Source organism: Cetorhinus maximus, chromosome 18, assembly GCF_964194155.1.
Source record: "Cetorhinus maximus chromosome 18, sCetMax3.hap1.1, whole genome shotgun sequence".
In the NCBI taxonomy this organism is placed as follows: domain Eukaryota; kingdom Metazoa; phylum Chordata; class Chondrichthyes; order Lamniformes; family Cetorhinidae; genus Cetorhinus; species Cetorhinus maximus.
The window spans coordinates 91,163,836-91,180,887 of record NC_135896.1 but is presented as its reverse complement, the minus strand read 5'-3'; the positions used below and the strand labels follow the sequence as shown (position 1 = coordinate 91,180,887).

Below are 17,052 nucleotides of genomic sequence, written 5' to 3'. Positions count from 1 at the left end.
CCGCTTCTCGGTGATGCCAGCATATCACAGGGTGACACTTCAACTCACTAAGCCTTGAGCACCCAAACTAACCAATTAGTACTTTTGGAATATTGTAGACCTTGTTGTTTCTTGAATGTTAAGCAGAATTCTGAAGGATCTCAGGCTGTGCTGAGTAAATAAATTAAATAGTCAAAAATGAAATGTACAGGTCAGGTGCAGGATAAAGAAAGGAAAGGCATAGGAAAACTTCAGAATCTTTGGATGGAGATGGGAGTCCAAATAAGTGTGGTGGAATATCTTCAGATTCCTCAGAGGTGGCAGGGACATCATGGAGAGTGGCAAAACATACAGCACATCTCATTCTGGTGCCAGTGACCATGATAAGAGTAGAGAGAGGAAACCTAAGGGGAAGCAATGCAAGAGGACAACAGGTCAAAGCATGAGAACCAGCAGCAGAATCGGAAAATTGAGAGAGTGAGCCTGAGTAAAAGTAGTGCAAGAGTCAGTGAGAGTGGAGAGAGAGGAAACAGTGCAAAAGTCAGTGAGAGCAGAGAGTGAACCTGAAGGGAAGCAGTGCAAGAAGACAACAGATAAAAACAGGAGAACTGGCAACAGAGTCAGAGAGTGGAGATTGCAGACCTGAGGGGAAACGGTATGAGAGAACGACGGATAAAAGTGGGAGCTCAAACAATGGAAAGTCAATGAGAGCAGTGAATCAGAGCAGGCATAGCATGGAAATCTGAGAATGAAATTCATGGAGCGAGTTGATTACTGGGTTTGTTTGATTAAATTGTTGGTTTTTCAGTGTTGAAATTCATTTGGTGGCATCTTCTATTGTGTTTTACGTTGATAGAATTTCCAGTGACTTTACTTAACTTTTTGCTACTTTAGTATTTCAGACTCTGTGACTGGTTTCTTTAAATTTTATAGGCTATTGTCCTGGAGGTGAGTTTCTTAGACTTTGAATTCTGTAATTTAGAGGTCAGTAGATTGACTTCCAGGCAGGCCAGCTTTCCATTTATTCTTTCACAGAATGTGGGCATCGCTGGCTAGACCTGCATTTGTTTCCCATCCCTAACTGCCCTTGTCACCACCACCTTGAACCACTGCAGTCCATGTGGTGTAGGTACACCCACAGTGCCTTTAGGGAGAGGAGGTTCCAGGATGTTGACTCTGACAGCGAAGGGATAGCAATATAGTTCCAAGCCAGGATGGTGTGCAGCTTGAAGGGGAACTTGCAAGTGATGGTGTTCCCATGCATCTGCTGCTCTTGTCCTTCTAGATGGTAGTGGCCGTGGGTTTGAATGGTGCTGTCAACGGAGGCTTGAGGAGTTTCTGCAATGCATCTTGTAGATGATACACACTGTGCATTGGTGATGGAGAGAGTGAATGTTTAAGATGATGAATGAGGTACCAATCAAGCTTTGTCCTGGTTGTTGTTGAACTTCTTGAGTGTTGTTGGAGCTGCCAAGTGGAGAGTATTCCATCACACTCTTGACTTGTACTTTGTAGATGGTTGACAAGCTCTGGGAAGTCATGAGGTGAGTTACTTGCTGCAGAATTCCCAGCCTCTCACCTGCTTTGTAGCCATGTTATTTATATGGCTGGCCCAGTTCAGCTTCTAGTCAATGGTAACCCTCAGGATTTTGATAGTGGGGGATTCAGTGATGGGAATGTCATTGAAATATCAAGGGACGATGGTTAGATTCTCTCACTGGAGCTGGGATCTATTGCATATCCTGTTCTCTGTGAGAATTCCAAGATAATTCGCACATTCTGGATAACCATACGTGCAAGGAGTGTTACCAATTGCTTGAGCTCAAATTCTGAGTTTTGGAGCTTGAGGAACAGCTGGAATTACTGCTGTGCATCTGGGAGTCTGAGCATTTCCCCCAATGTACGTCGACAGCATGTGGTCGTCCCTCAGGTACAAAGGTGCAGAAGGTGAGGGAATGGGTGACTGCCAGACAAGTTAGGAGGAAATCAAAGTGTAGAAATTCCCCAAACTAGTGGCACTCGCTAACCTGTTTTCCGTTTGGAAACCCAGAGGGTAACTACTGCTTGGAAGAATGCTGTAACAATCATGCCCCCGTTATCACGGGAGATTTGGCTGTTCTCAGAGAAAAAGAAAGAGTAGAAATGCACTTGTCATAGAGGTTTCGATAGTTAGAGGCATAGACAATCATTTCTATAATTGCAAATGTGATTCCAGAATGGCTTGATGTCTCCCTAGTGCCAAGGTGAAGGGCATTACCAAGCAAGTGCTGGATATTCAATGAGGAAACTGGGAACCGCCAGAAGTCATGGTCTCTGTTGGGATCACTAATCTAGGTAGAAAAGATGTTGAGGTGCTTCAGGCAGAGTTCCAGGGAGCTGGGAAAAAGATTTAAAAACAGGACATCAGAAGTAGTAATTTTAGAATTACTTCTAATGCCACGTGTTAGTGATTACAGAAACAGGAAGATAGTGCAGATAAATGCATGGCTGGGGAACTGCAGGAGGGAGGGTTTCAGATTCTTGGAGCATTGGGCCTGCCTCTAGGGGGAGAGGACACCTGTACAAGTTGCATCTGAACAAAGCTGAGACCAGTGTTCTCTCTGAGAGGATAACTAGTAGTGTTGGGGAGGGATCAAGCTAATTTCATGGAGGGAGGCGAACTAGAAAGTGGCAGAGAGGATCAAAAGTGAAGGAGACGTAAACAGTAGTAAAAATAGAAATATCCCAAAAATTGCAAGGAACAGATTGAGAAAAATGGCAAAAGAGACAAAAGAAATACTAAATTATATGTCAATGTCCATAGTGTAACTAATAAAGTTGGAGAGCTGCAGGCACAAATTTCCACATGGGATTATGACACAGTTGCATTAATAGAGACATGGTTCAAACAAAGCCAAGAAAGGGTTCTTAATAATCCTGGTTACCAAATATTCAGAAATGATAGTAAAGGAAAAAGAGGAATGGGTGTGGCAGTATTGATTAAGGATGATATCAGTGCTCTAAAGAGAGAGGATTTACTAGATGGTTTTAGGACTCTATGGCAGAGGGGGAGCTATTACATTGAGTTTTTTTTTGGTATAGAGTTCCAAACATGGAAAAGGGGATAGATGAGCAAGTTTGTCAACGAGTTTCAAAGGCATGTAACAAAAATAGATAATATTAGACTGCTTCTCCCAGTCTATATTAGGGTTATTATAGTGCTGCGGTAGGGAAAGTGAAGCATTTCTGACATATGTGTACAGGAGAACTTTCTCAATCAATATATCTCCAGTCCAACAAGAAAGGAAGCAGTGTTAGATCTGGTTCTGGGAAACGTGATGCCCAGAATTGCACACAATATTCCAGCTGAGGCTTAACTAGTGATTTGCAAGTTTAGCATGTCCTCTTTGCTTTTATGTTCTATTTCTCTATTTAAAAACCCAAATGACCCTTATGTCATCTAAGACACAGCTATTGATGCTCTAACTTTGGAAAGAAATATGGTGAGTTTATAACTGAACACACACTTCCATAGCTCCAACTTGCTTTACCCTGCGATCGCTGTTTCTGTTCGACCTGTGCTAGGTCCCTTCTTAAATTGCTGAAATGACCACTCCCCAGTAAAGCTTTTATACCTTTGATATTTCCTGGTCTCCCTAAACAGAATTTTGTTCTGATTGTTGTTAACTAGATGATTTTCCACTATAACACCCTACAACTTCATCTGTTTCATTTCCCAGAAGAGTGTAAAGAGAATTATATGGGGAAACAGCATTTGTTTGATAATTGGTTTTTTTGAGGTCATAGATTTAAAATCATTGGCAAAACATCTAGAAGGGAGATGAGAAATGTTTTCACTCGAGTTGTTGGGACCTGGAATGCTCTCCCTGAAAAGGTGGTGAAAGCTGATTCCATAACTAATTTTAAAAGGAAGTTGGCCAGTTACCTGAACATTCAGAATTCTGAGTGAAAGTTGGAGATGTTAGGGTTAAACATGACCGCTCTTTCACCACACAAGTATGACAGGCCAAATGGCCTTCTGTGCTGTAGGTTTCAATGATTCCATGTGGAGCAGAATCAATTTGAGCCTGAGATTGAGGATGATTACTCCTAAAGCAGACAAAGCACAAGAGGAGTAGCACAAAGAGGAAGATAAATGAACATGAGCCACCTCATGTTTCTGTTAATGAGATTCTTTCAAGCGTAGGATCTCTAAAGTAGAATGACATAGACTTGCGCTACATAAATGGTAAATAAAGTTCCATCCAGAAAGCAATTATCAAATGAAAGCTGTTTTCCCCATAGACTTTGCTTCCTAATGGAGAAAAAACTGAGTGTAACTTAACAGCAGTTGCAGCATGTTGTTTACTGCATTCCACATAGCAATGCAAGCTTTCCTTGCAACCATAGCCATGTAAACTGGATGCACTGCAGATTGCAGCTGGTACCATCTGCATAAGCACATTCCTGAACATGAGAAGGAAACGAGCCACAAGGAATGCAATATTAACTGGATAGATGCGAGAAAGAGGTTGAAAGATGATAAAATGTTTGCACGGGTTGCTTGAGGGGAAAAAAATTAATAAATGAGAAAGAAAAGTGAAACGAAATTCTTAAATGAAGTTTTGTGTTCTGTTTCTTTGAAGAGAATTAGTTTTCCATGGCATATGCCCCAATCCAGTGGCAATATCTTAGGTTTTTTTGAATTGTTAGCCAAGTATGATCAGGTTTGGGATGACCATGTTGACTGTGAAAGTGGCACAGGCATAAGCTGAAAGGCTTCAAGTGCATTAGCAAAATCAAAATGCTGTAAATCAGAAATCAAAACAGAAAATGCTAGAAATACTCGGCAGGCCAGGCAGCATGAGCTGGAAACAGAGTTAATGATTTAGTTCGATGACCTTTCACCAGAACTTCAAGTATGTTACTTTTCACCCAAGAGACAAAGTGAATTTATTGAAGAGTGCACCAGGTATATCATGAAAACAATTCTATACTAGGCTAAAGTGGTTAAGTACTTGCAGTGCAGCATCAGATAGCTCTCACCAGGGGAAAAATAGCAGCAGTGATCATGTGCGTTCATCAAGTACCTGCTTGAAACTGATTCAGGAATGTTTCTTGTGCTTCAACAACTTTACCAAGAAGGCTGGTGAGGAAACAGTTGAAACGACTTGAAAAACCATGGTTGAACACGGATTAGATTTATAATTCTGTCGTGGGCAAACTGATCTTAATGGAGGCAATGTGAGGGGAAGTACTTGAGCTCAGCAACTCTTGGCATTGAAAATGAACTAACAAGATGTACAGATTTAAAGAACATTATTGTTTAACTTGCTGAAAGAGAGGCAGGCACCATTACACATTGAAGTTTAAAATATACAGAGATTTGAAAACTTCCCTTTAAACTTCTCTCTTCTTTCCTACTTGTTTTATTATCACTGATCAATTTCATTCTTAGATTTGGTTTGGTGGGACACTTTACCCTTTCTGGACAGTACTGAGTTACTTTGTGCAGTTACATTCTGGTATTTTCTAGTTTAATGGGTGTGGTGAAATACAGTAATGAGACTTCAACTCAGAGCAGTTTTCACACTTGCATTCTGTAGATCGACTGATTAGTTCCTTTTTGTGCTGTTCAAGGACATCATGTTTGTTCTCCAGCCTTTCATTTCAGCAGTTAGGTGTAAGTCAGCTGATTCTGTAGATTTTCATGCCACCTTATAATTAATTATATTGTCAACTTTATAAATTAATTTTGACTCTCGGGAAACTATTATTTGTTTTTATGCCCTTAAAATGCAGCATGGTATGGTCCTTCTAAATTGCATTATTATTGTCTTTGGAAACATTTTGAAAGGAGTTCTGTATAATTTACAAAGTTGAAATGTTGAACTTTCTATTAATATTTCCTTGACTGAGAGTTTTATACGAATAAATATTTTGGTACATAATGAATACATTACCCAAATACAAGATTTTCATTTTGGGTTGTTTAAAATCTGGGACAAATTGACCATTAATCACCAGCATCACAAAACATATCAAGAAATTAAGCTAATTCTAGTTCTAGGCTTGCTCGTTTCACAGATAAATGATATGGGAATGTGTGGACTGACATCAGGAGATTTTGGCTGTGGAATAAGCATGGTTTGAACAAAGGGTCTCTCCTGAAATCAACCCAGAAATTCTGAAACGTGGGGTTCTCTTCAAATTTTTATCCAAATTAAATTTGACCCTGACTACTTGTTGTGGATGAAGGGTTCTTCTACCACTAACGTTTGTGGCAAAAATGACAGCAGGTCAGATTGACAAACCATTTAAATTCAGCCTATTTCAGGAGTCCAGGATAACGACAGTCAGGCCATGACTTGTGTTTAGTAAACAGAAAAGTAGGTGTCCAGTTTGAGGGCTAATGTAATTCAGGTTGAAGCTGGAGCAGCCACTAAATTGAAACCAATTGTTTCTTGTCTGACTTGATGTCCCAAGTGTCTGGTCTGGAAAGAATGACCAGATACAATAATTTTTATCTTAAAGTTTTGAAGAATAGTTGGCAATCAGATATACGTCAGCTGTAATCCCTGAAGCACAAACTGTGGTGAAGCACTTGTACTTAACCCACTCCACTTACAGTGTATGTTTTTTGGCTTTTGTGTGTGACAAAGGCAACATGTGAACAGGAGCTTAGGCATTCAACACCATGAGCCTGTTCCACCATTCAGATAGATCATGATATACTTGACCCACCTTATTCCCTAGAACCAAATCCATCAATGCCTCCTTCCTCGTTGGATCGAAAATCTACTGTTTAAAAAACTCTCCTACTTTGGATGTGGTCCAACCAAAACTTCTTACAACTGTAGCATAATTTCCAACCGTTTGTATTCCAACTCCTTTCAGATGAAGGCCAGCATTCCACTAGCCTATTAAAATTAATTTTGTACATGTCCACTAGTTTTTAGACATGGTCTTCGAAACCTTTCTGCTTTTCCACTGTCCTTAACTTTTTACCATTTAGAAGATACTCTGATCTTTCATTCTTGGGTCCAAAGTGGATAAGCTCACCCTTCCCCACATTGAATTCCCTCTGCCACAATTTTGCTCACACACTTAATCTCTCAATGTCTCTGCAATTTTCTGCTCCCATCTACATTCTTATTGTACACCTAATTTAGTGCCATTAGCAAACTTGAATATACGGCTTTATTGCTTCATTTAAGTCATTGACTTTAAAAATAAGTTGAGGAGGTGCCAGTGCAGATCCCTGGGAACAGCACCATCACACCCTGCCAATTGGAATAAATATTTTTATCCCTATTCTCTGCCTCCCATCTGTGAATCAATTCTACACCCTCGCATAGGATTGTAACAAGAGGCTCATACCCTCAAATATATATATACTGACTTGTTCCTAACTTGAAAGGATTGAAAATTTGAATCCTCTTTGTGGCCCGAGAAATTTAATGCTGTATCTGCTACTACTCAGACCAGAAGCTTACCACATCTGAGGCACATTGCAGCTGGGAGGTTCTTCAATCAGTGATTCTCAGTCTGACAGAAACTCCAATATTGGTTGAGATGGGGCAGATAATGCACCTCTCAACTTCTTTGCTGCCTGATATCTGCTAACGAAAACGAAGTGACTGATAACACTGTGCAGTCAGAACTTGCGCACAGCTTGTGCTGTGGTTGTGCTGTTTGGTATTCCAGTTTTGTGGTGCACACTTGGCGCTTGCCTCATTCAATGTTCGCTACTAGATTAAATACAAGTCCTCACACTGTGGTTATGTTACTGGATCAGTAGTCCAGAATCGTGGACAAATAATGTGGAGGTGAGTTCAAATCCTATCATAGCAGCCTGTAAACTTGAATTGTTAATTAAATAAATTTGAAAGTAAAATATAGGGTAATGGTGACCATAAAGCTATTGGACTGTCATAAAAACCCAACTGATTCACTAATGCCCTTCAGCGAAGAAAACATGTCAATCTCATCCTGGTCTGGCAAATGTATGACTCCAGACCCACCGTAATGTAGCACCTGAAATGGCCTAGTAAGCCACTTAGTGGTATGAAACCGCTACAAAAAGGTACACAAATAATAAAGCCAGATGAACCACACAACATCTCCCTAAGTATCTGATTCATATTACAACAAATACAGCCCTGCAAAGACTTCCTCACTAACATTTAAGGACTTGTTCCAAAGAAAAGCTGTGCTACAGGCATGCTACCTCCTTGGTTAGTAAAGATGCTACCGAGCCACTCTTGTTGAAGAATGGATATTGAAGTCCCCTAACCCGAGGAGATTCCTAATATAGGTATGATTCTGAGAGACAATGATCGTCCAACGTCCCAGACTCCATCATCATCATCATGTTCTACCGGTAGGTCAAACCCATCAGAAAGGTGGCAGCACAGTGGTATACAATCAGGAGGGAGTGACCCTGGGAGTCTTCAACATTGACTGCAGACACCATGAAGTCTCATGTCATCAGGTCAAACACAGGCAGGGAAACTTGCTGCTGATTACCACTTTACTTCCCTCTTCCATGTTGAACACATTTGAAAAAAGTATGTGAGTAGGAAGGGCACATGATGCACTGTGCATGAGGGGACTTCAATGTCCATCACCACGAGTGGCTCGGAAGCACCACTGCTGGCTGAACTTTGAAGGGTATAGTTGCCAGACTGGGCATGTGGCAAGTGGTGAGAGAACCAATATGAGAAAAAAAACCTATTTGACCTCTTCCTTGACAATCTGTTTCAGATGCATCTATCTGTGCTATAGCCCTCGTAGAGACCAAGTCCCATGTTGACACTGAGGACGAATGTGGTAGCTCAAAACTGGGCATCCATGAGGCACTGTGGGCCATCATCAGCAGCAGAATTGTATTCTATCACAATCTGTAACCTTGCGACCCAAGATATCCCTCCTCTGCCATAACCATCAAGCCAGGAGCAGCTCTGGGCAAACCTAAAAATGATTTCCCAAATTGGTGAAGCTACAGGACAGAACAATATTTATAAATAATGAAAGCAACTTGCTGTAGACAAAGCTAAGCAATCCCACAGCCAATAGATTGAGGCTCTGCGGTCCTGCCACACCCAGTCCTGAATGGTGGTGGACAATTAACTAACAGGAGGAGGCTCCTTGAACATCCCCATCCGAAATGCTGGTGGAGCCCAGTGCATGAATGCAAAGGACAAGGCAGAAGCATCTCTGTCTCCTCCTGAGGAACTCACTATCATAGATGACCAGTCTTCAACCAATTTAATTTACTCCATATTAAAACAAGAAACAGTTGAGCACACTGGTCACAGCAAAAGTTATGGGCCTTGACAGCAGTTGGGCTGTAGTTGCACCTCTAAACAAGCTGTACAACGACAACACTGGCATCTACCCAACAATGTGGAAAGTCACTCTGGTATCTCCTGTCCACAAAAAGCGTGACAAATCCAATCCACCAATCACCACCTCATTAGACTCTCAACCATCAGCAGAAAAATGGAAGGTGTCCTTGATGATGCTATCAATTGACATGTGCTCAGCATTAATCTGCTCACTGATGCCTAGTTTGGGATCTGCTAGGATCACTTGACTCCAGATATTATTGCAGCTTTGGTCCAAACATGAACAAAAGAACTGAATTCCAGAGGTGAGCTGAAAATGGATGCCCTTGACATCAAGGCAGCAGTTTGACTAGAGTGTGATATCAAGGAACCCTAGTAAAACTGAAGTCAGTGGGAATTGGTGGGAGAAACTCTTCACTAGCTGGAGTCATATCTAGCACAAAGGAACAAGGTTGTGGTTTCTGTAGGCCTATTATCTTAGGCCTGGGACATCACTAGAGGAATTCCTCAGGGTAGTGTCCAAGGCCCAACCATCTTCAGCTGCTTCATCAATGAACTTCCCTCCATCATAAGGTCAAAAGTGGGATGTTCACTAATCATCGCAGAGTTGTTCAGTTTCATTAGCAACTCTGCATATAACGAAGCTTGCAGCAAGACCTGGACAATATTCAAGCTTGGGCTGATAAGTGACACAAGTGCAGGCAATGACCACCTCCAACAAGAGAGAATCTAACCATCTTCCCTTTAATATTCAATGACAGTGCCATTGCTAAAAACCCTTGCCATCAACAAACTGGGGTTCACTATTGACCACAAACTTAACTGGACAAACCTCATACTGAGGCTGCAAGACCAGGTCAGGGGCTAAGCATTCTATGATGAGTAACGTACCTCTTGACTCTCTTAAAGCCTGTCCACCGTCTACAATGCACAAGTTGTGTGCGTAATGGAATACTCCCTACCTGCCTAAAAGATCGCATCTCCAACAACACTCATGAAGCTCAATGCCAACCAGGACAAAGCAACCTGCTTAATTGACACTTCATCCATCATATTAAATATTCATTCTCTCCACCACTGTCTGCAGTGTGTGCCATAGACAAGATGCACTGCAGCAACTGGTCAAGGCTTATTCAGTAGCATTTTCCAAACCTGTGACCTCCACCACCTAGAAGAATGAGCAGCAGGCATCACCTGCAAGTTCCCTTCCACTTCACTCACTATCCTGACTTGGAAATATATTAGCCTTCCTTCATTGTCACTGGGTCAAAATCCTGGAACTCCTTACCTACAGCACTGCAGGTGTACCAACACTTCAAGGATTGCAACGGTTCAAGGAGGTGACTCACCACCACCACCTCAGAAGGAATGAGGGATGGACAATAGATGTTGGCTTTGCAAGCAACACCCACATTGTATGAGTGATTTTTTTTTAAAATCACTTCCTCCAGTGTTATTGGGTAATGGGCAAATTTGCGAACAGTGCTAGCTACTCAACTGGCCTGATCTGTGAACTGCAATCTAGACAATTACTATGTCTAATGTAGTTTGTGTTTAAAAGCATTATCGCCCTTTCTTGCATATCATTTTAATAATTGTGACTATAAGATGTGCCGGACTTGATTGTAGAACTGCTTTACTTTTCTTGTTGCACTAAGGAGGTCTTGTATATAGGGGCCTAATGACTGGCAGATGAGGATGAAAAATTTGGGATTCTGGCAAGTCTTCTGTGTTGTTAGCTGGGAATTTATTTGGTAGCTTGTTGGATTGCTCCCCCGGTGATTTTTTCAGGACTGGCTCAGAAAAGGAGATGTTAGCTGACTGCTGAGTTGCTTCAAGACACATATTTTTGAGGGAGAAGGGGTTTGTAAGTGCTTTGAGCCATTCTGATGGTATTGAATATTACTGAGTGTTAAGTCATTTTTTTTAGTGTATAATATAGAATTTGGACTTTTGTAAAATTAAATGTATAATCTGCTAATTATGAATGAGTTATTTGTTACTGTAGGAAATCCTTCAAATATTTAATGTCTTTTCTCTCAGGTACTTGCTCGTTACAATAGCAGTCATTGTACTCTCAGTGATTGCATGAAGTGCTTTGTGATATTTTGTTGATGTAGTATGGCATTACATTAATTTTAGGTGTTATTACTTTTGAAATACTTGGTGAGAAGTAGTTTAATATCTTTGGCCATTATTGAGCATTAAAAAATCCCTCAGCTGATTAATTGGATCTTTTGCATAGAAAATAATGTGAAACAAAGTACCGCAGGTGCTAGAGATAATGAATTGGTTTGCAATGGGGAAAGAAAATTTCTTGTTTCAGGAATGCCTTTTTAACATCTTGACTGGGATTGACCATTTAATTTGCATAATACTGAAAATTCACGTATTTTATCACCATGTTGAGTGCTAGATCAATAAGTAGTCTTGACAACTGTGATTGCTAACCTCACCTGCCATATACATCCACCCAGAACACCAAACTGGAAAATAGGACATGACCCTGTTCTCCCCCGCCCTCATCTCTGTCCAGGCATTTCAAAAATTGTGACCACTGTAGTTAAAATATATGTATGTTTAAACTTCAAAAATAATTGAACCCCAATTGAAAGATGAGCTAGCTACCTTGTCAGATAGGGTGCCTGTCCAATGTTTTGAAACTAAGAACAACAGAATCAGTTTTAATTCTGGCTAGAACAGAATTTAACAGACGTACAGAATTTTTAAAAAAATCTCCTTTTCATCACTTCAATCAGCAACCATATTGTTAGTTAGAATGAGTCCATAATCAATATTTTGGAATGGTTATCTTCTTTGGATTAACAATTTGGGGAATATTTAATGAACATTTCAAGTTTTTGGAGCAGCAGAATATATGATCTGTACTAACATTTTGCTTCATTTGTGACATGTATGCTTTTCCTTATAAATATGTGGCTTAAACCGTAATAGGGAAAAGAATGGCTGAAGTAACAGTTTTATACCTACTTTCGACCCATGCCGCCTTTTTGATTTTTGTTTTGCGGAAGGTAGAAGAGCTGAGAGTTTTAACGGAAGCAAGGCTAGTACTGTATTAACCGGCCACATTATACACACTGTGGTAGAGTGGCCTCCGTTTGAGGTACAGATTGACAGTCTTCTATTGTTTAGGAGTGTAGTATGTTGGATTAATTTTCTAAAACTCTGCTGCCTGGCCTAGAGTTCTTTATTCACAGGATATATAAGAGAATTTTTTTCCTTGGAACTTTCAAGCAGAATATAGAAACATAGGAACTTAGGAGCAGGAGTAGGCCATTCAGCCTTTTGAATCTGCTCTGCCATTCAGTAAGATTATGGTAGAACCTGGTTGTGGTCTCAACTTCCCTTTCCTGTCTGCCACCCATAACCATGTTCTAATTGATTACTTTAGTTCAGCAAATCTGTAAACAGAGGAAGAGAATAAATACAAATCAAGAATAAATGTACTGTAAGAAAGAAGTTTGTATTGCATTTTAAAATAGGAGCTAAAACTGTACTAAAAGGTGAATTTTTTACTGTATATAAATACACATTTTTTGTAAGTTTGCCATTACTCATTGACCCAGTAGTGGAAGAAAATGATATTAGTGAAAGAAAATGTGCAGGCAAGTGTAAATTGAGGAAAGCGAATGACTGCATCACAATTCTTAGATTTTTGTGTCTTTTTTTTGTATTAGTCATAAGATATCACCAATTTCACAATGGTTATTTAGTGCAATAGGAAGCTGGCAGAGCATGTGGCATTTTGTAAGACTTTGCTAGTATGTAATTGAGCCCCTACACGGTGAGATCCCAATTGTAGTCTGGAGGATGGAGAGAACAAGAATATATAAGTAAGATAAAAGCAAAATACTGCGGACGCTGGAAATATGAAATAAAAGCAGAAATTGCTGGAAAAACTCAGCAGGTTGAACATCTTCTGTGGAGAGAAAGACAGAGTTAACATTTCGAGCCCGTATGACTCTTCAGAAGAGTCGCTGAAGAAGAGTCATACGGACTCGAAACAGTAACCCGATTATAAGATTAAGACTGCTGCTAGAACTAGAGGCTCGTGTAACTAGAAAAGTCAGAATTGATTTGCTTACTTTTATTTTGATTTCTGACTTTTATAAAATATGTTTTTTCTTGTTTGTAAAATTACTCTCAAGGCCTTTCTTTAATCTTCTTGTAGTCATCTTTGAGCTGAATTTTTAAAACTATAGAACATCTGACTTTCGCCCGACTGTGCAATCATACCAGTGAGCCATGTGTATCAATTTCTGTAGAATGTGCTGTCAAGGAAGTGAAGTGGGCTGTGCAAGGGAGTTCAGATAAATGTTCAGCTGGATCTCCCTTGTAGATTTTCATCAAAAAGTTACAGGTCAGCTAAGGAACTGGGCATTTATTCCTGTTGATGTTGGCTGGAAATGATTTTACAGGATAACTGGACATAAATGTATCATTGTTACAAATAAAACTAACTGGCAAAATTAAGCCTGTTCAATTTTCTATTCCTGTTCTCACCCCTGCTCACGATCCCACATCACACACTATTCCAGACTCCATGACTGAGATTGCAAATTCATTGCAACAGATGCTTAAGGCATATCACGGATACTAATTTACTTATTACGTGACTTTTGACGGTGTCTACTCATGCTGTCTAGTAAGCTTCACTAATTCAGGTGTTCACCGATAAATAAACTAGTGAACATCCTGTTGTAGGTCACGATTGTTTTCAGATATTAAGTTTCCTGTACAAAAACAGCAGGTATATTTGTATTACATGCAGAATTCCTTGTAGCTGATGTCTTACCTATTGAATTTTGCTTCTTAGCAGGCATGAATTTGTGATTACATTTCTGTTCCTAATTTTGTTTTGCATTGGGATTCTCATCTTTTAGTTAGATTTTGGATGATACCAAAGCTAATACTTGAAAGTTGGGGGGAGTGGAGATTGTGAGTGGTGGGCAGAGAAGGTAGAGAAATTGAGAAAGGTTTATGATTTTGGCACATCGAGTAAAATAGTGAAATAAAGCAGCAGGAGGCTCCATTACTGGACTCCTTTGATTTGAAACCCCATGTGAAAGAGTAGGTTTAACTGGCATTTGAACTGCATTATCCCTGATTGTGTTTCACTCGCTCTCAGCCAGCGTGCTATATTTCTGAATTTAAGAATAATGTGACTACTGACCCGATCAGATGATCTTCTATTTAATCTCCTGTACAAATCTGCATTCAATTAGTCGTGGTATGAAAAAACATCGCTGCTCAATACACATGCAGTTTTCACATGTCTAGTAGGGATTGATTTTTTTTTCTATGGAGGTATTGGTTGCTTGCTTGCCTGAAGCAGATGGGTTTAGAGTGGATCTCTGCATAACAGAAACTCATGGCAGAGATAAGTTCTTTAATAATCAGAATTTCTACACGTGGGTAATTTGCTAGGATTTTTTTGTAACCCCCTGTGTTCTTCTTGTAGCTCCTTGCTCCGTTATGGAGGAAAACTTCCCATGCAGAGTGCCATGAGTGTCCGCTTCAATAGTAGTGGGACCCAGCTGTTGGCACTGCGGCGTCGCCTGCCTCCAGTATTATATGACATTCACTCGCCGCAGTCTGTGTTTGAGTTTGATAACCAAGGATATTTCAATTCCTGCACAATGAAGAGCTGTTGCTTTGCAGGAGACCGTGATCAAGTAAGTAAAAACCATTTAAAAGGAATGACTGGAAAAGTAGCTTTTAGCTACTTATATTCACATCTGCTAGGGCCTGAGAGACCTTAAGAGTAAGCTGATCATTCACCGCTGTATGAAATTGTTTTGTAGAATTGCTCGATTAAGTTATATGTCCGCATTTTAAGGTTGATATAGTGTTGCTACATAAATGTATGCTGTTTTAGGGAATATATCAAATTGTTCAGTAATCTGTTGAATAATATAAGCAGTGGCATGAAGAAATGTCTTACTTTTTAAAAAGAGATACAAATTAACACTCTGGGGGGGGGGAAGAAAAGCAGCGCCACACCAGGACTTGGAAACATTTCAGGGAGGTAAAATGCCTGTGTTTCCTATTTGCGCATGTCAGACATATTTCTCCTGCATTTACTGTTCTGTTGCCATTATTCAGTGCACCAGTATGTTTGGAATGTCTAGTAGACTTGTTACATTTTTATCTCCCTATATAGTGAGAGTTTTGCCTTGACGTGTGAGCTCATAGTTTCAAGATTTAACTAAATATATGTAATAGACAAAACTTTTGAGTACCACTGTACTGTGTCTGTATTTTAGCCGTCTTCCTTTGAGTATATGGGAGTAAAACAGATCAAATCAAAGATGTTAATGAGATGTTCTTTAACATAGTTGAGTAGTAAAATAGTCTTTATATAACAGGGTGGGTATATGAGATTAGGGCTACTGTTCACGTTAAGAGTCGGCAGCAAAGAGTTGCAATGTCGATTGTGCATAACTTAGAATTTGGACAAAGCAGACGACTCAGCATGCAAATTACAATATACTGTTGAGCTCAGTTCATGGGCACTGGAATGCTGATGAAAATTTCCATTTGGGTAAGAGTATACTATTCCACCTTTACTGGTGTTCCACATGTAAAAGTGGCCTTGTGAAACTGCAGGCCAGAATTTGAAATGCCCTGAGATAGCTGCTGTCTGTTATCCTGGAGTTTTGTGCATTGATAAAGTGTGAAACTCCTCTTGTAGAAACTGCAGTTTAATGTTTGTAAAACTTAATTCAAACCAGATGAAATGTGATTGAAAAGCCTGTTAATGCGACATTATTTGTCTTCTGAAATATTATTGTCCCACTCAATTACAGGTAATTCTAAAACAAGTATTTGTCACATGGATCATTTGATAGTAGACCTTTGCTGTTTTTTAATAGAAGTGCCTTAAGTTGAGGATTTTTCCTCATAATTGAGCCCATGTTGATTTAGGCTGCTAAAGCTGAACATTTTAAAAAAAAAATTCTTCTCTTTTAACTTGGAAGTGTGCACAAGCTTTGTGTTTTGATCAGTCCTCATTGTTAATGGTAAAAGATGATGGCAAACCTTTCTGTTTATTTCAAAGGCAGTCGAGCCTCCTGCACCTCCGACAGCTAGTGCAAGGAGTTCAGGGACAGTTTTGTTATGAGGATTGAGAATATCCGTTCAGCGGCTTCTGCAACTTTCTATTCCTTAACCAGTTCTGTATCCATTCTGCTACTGCCCCTTTTATCCCAAGGGCTTAATTTTGTTAACAAGCCTATTATGTTGTACTTTATCAAAAGCTTTTTGAAAGTCCATATACAACATTAACTGTACTGCCCTCTCTGTTACCTCAATAGAAAAGTCAATCATGTTTGTCTAACACGATTTGCCCTTTTAAAAAAAAATTGTACTAGCTCTACTGTATTAAATCCGTGCTTGTCCAAGCGGCTGTTAATTTTCTCTCACATTATTGTTTCTAAAAAGCTTTGCCCGCCACCGACATTAAACTGGCTTCTAATTGCCAGATTTATCCTTCCCTTTTTTGAAAAAGAGCGTAACTTGTGCAATCCTCCAGTCCCCTGTACCCAAGGAGGATTGGAAGATATTATGTCTAACAGGAAACAGAATCTGGATAAATGGGTCAGTTTCAGGTTGGCAAACTGTTACTAGTGGAGTGCCACAGGGATCAATGCTGGGGCCGCAACTGTTTACAATCTATAATAATGACTTGGGTGAAGGGATAGAGCGTATTGTAGCCAGGTTT

The 17,052-nt window shown here is 39.9% G+C and overlaps 1 protein-coding gene across 1 annotated transcript in view; it reads left to right on the top strand.

The window, feature by feature from the left end:
• The window catches only part of dcaf5 (ddb1 and cul4 associated factor 5), a 91,388-nt gene that overhangs the window by 25,952 nt on the left and 48,384 nt on the right, over positions 1 to 17,052 (top strand). The window contains exon 6 of the mRNA XM_078563181.1: positions 14,791 to 15,004. Coding sequence (XP_078419307.1) covers positions 14,791 to 15,004 — 214 coding nt within the window. The remainder of the gene's footprint in view (positions 1 to 14,790; positions 15,005 to 17,052) is intronic.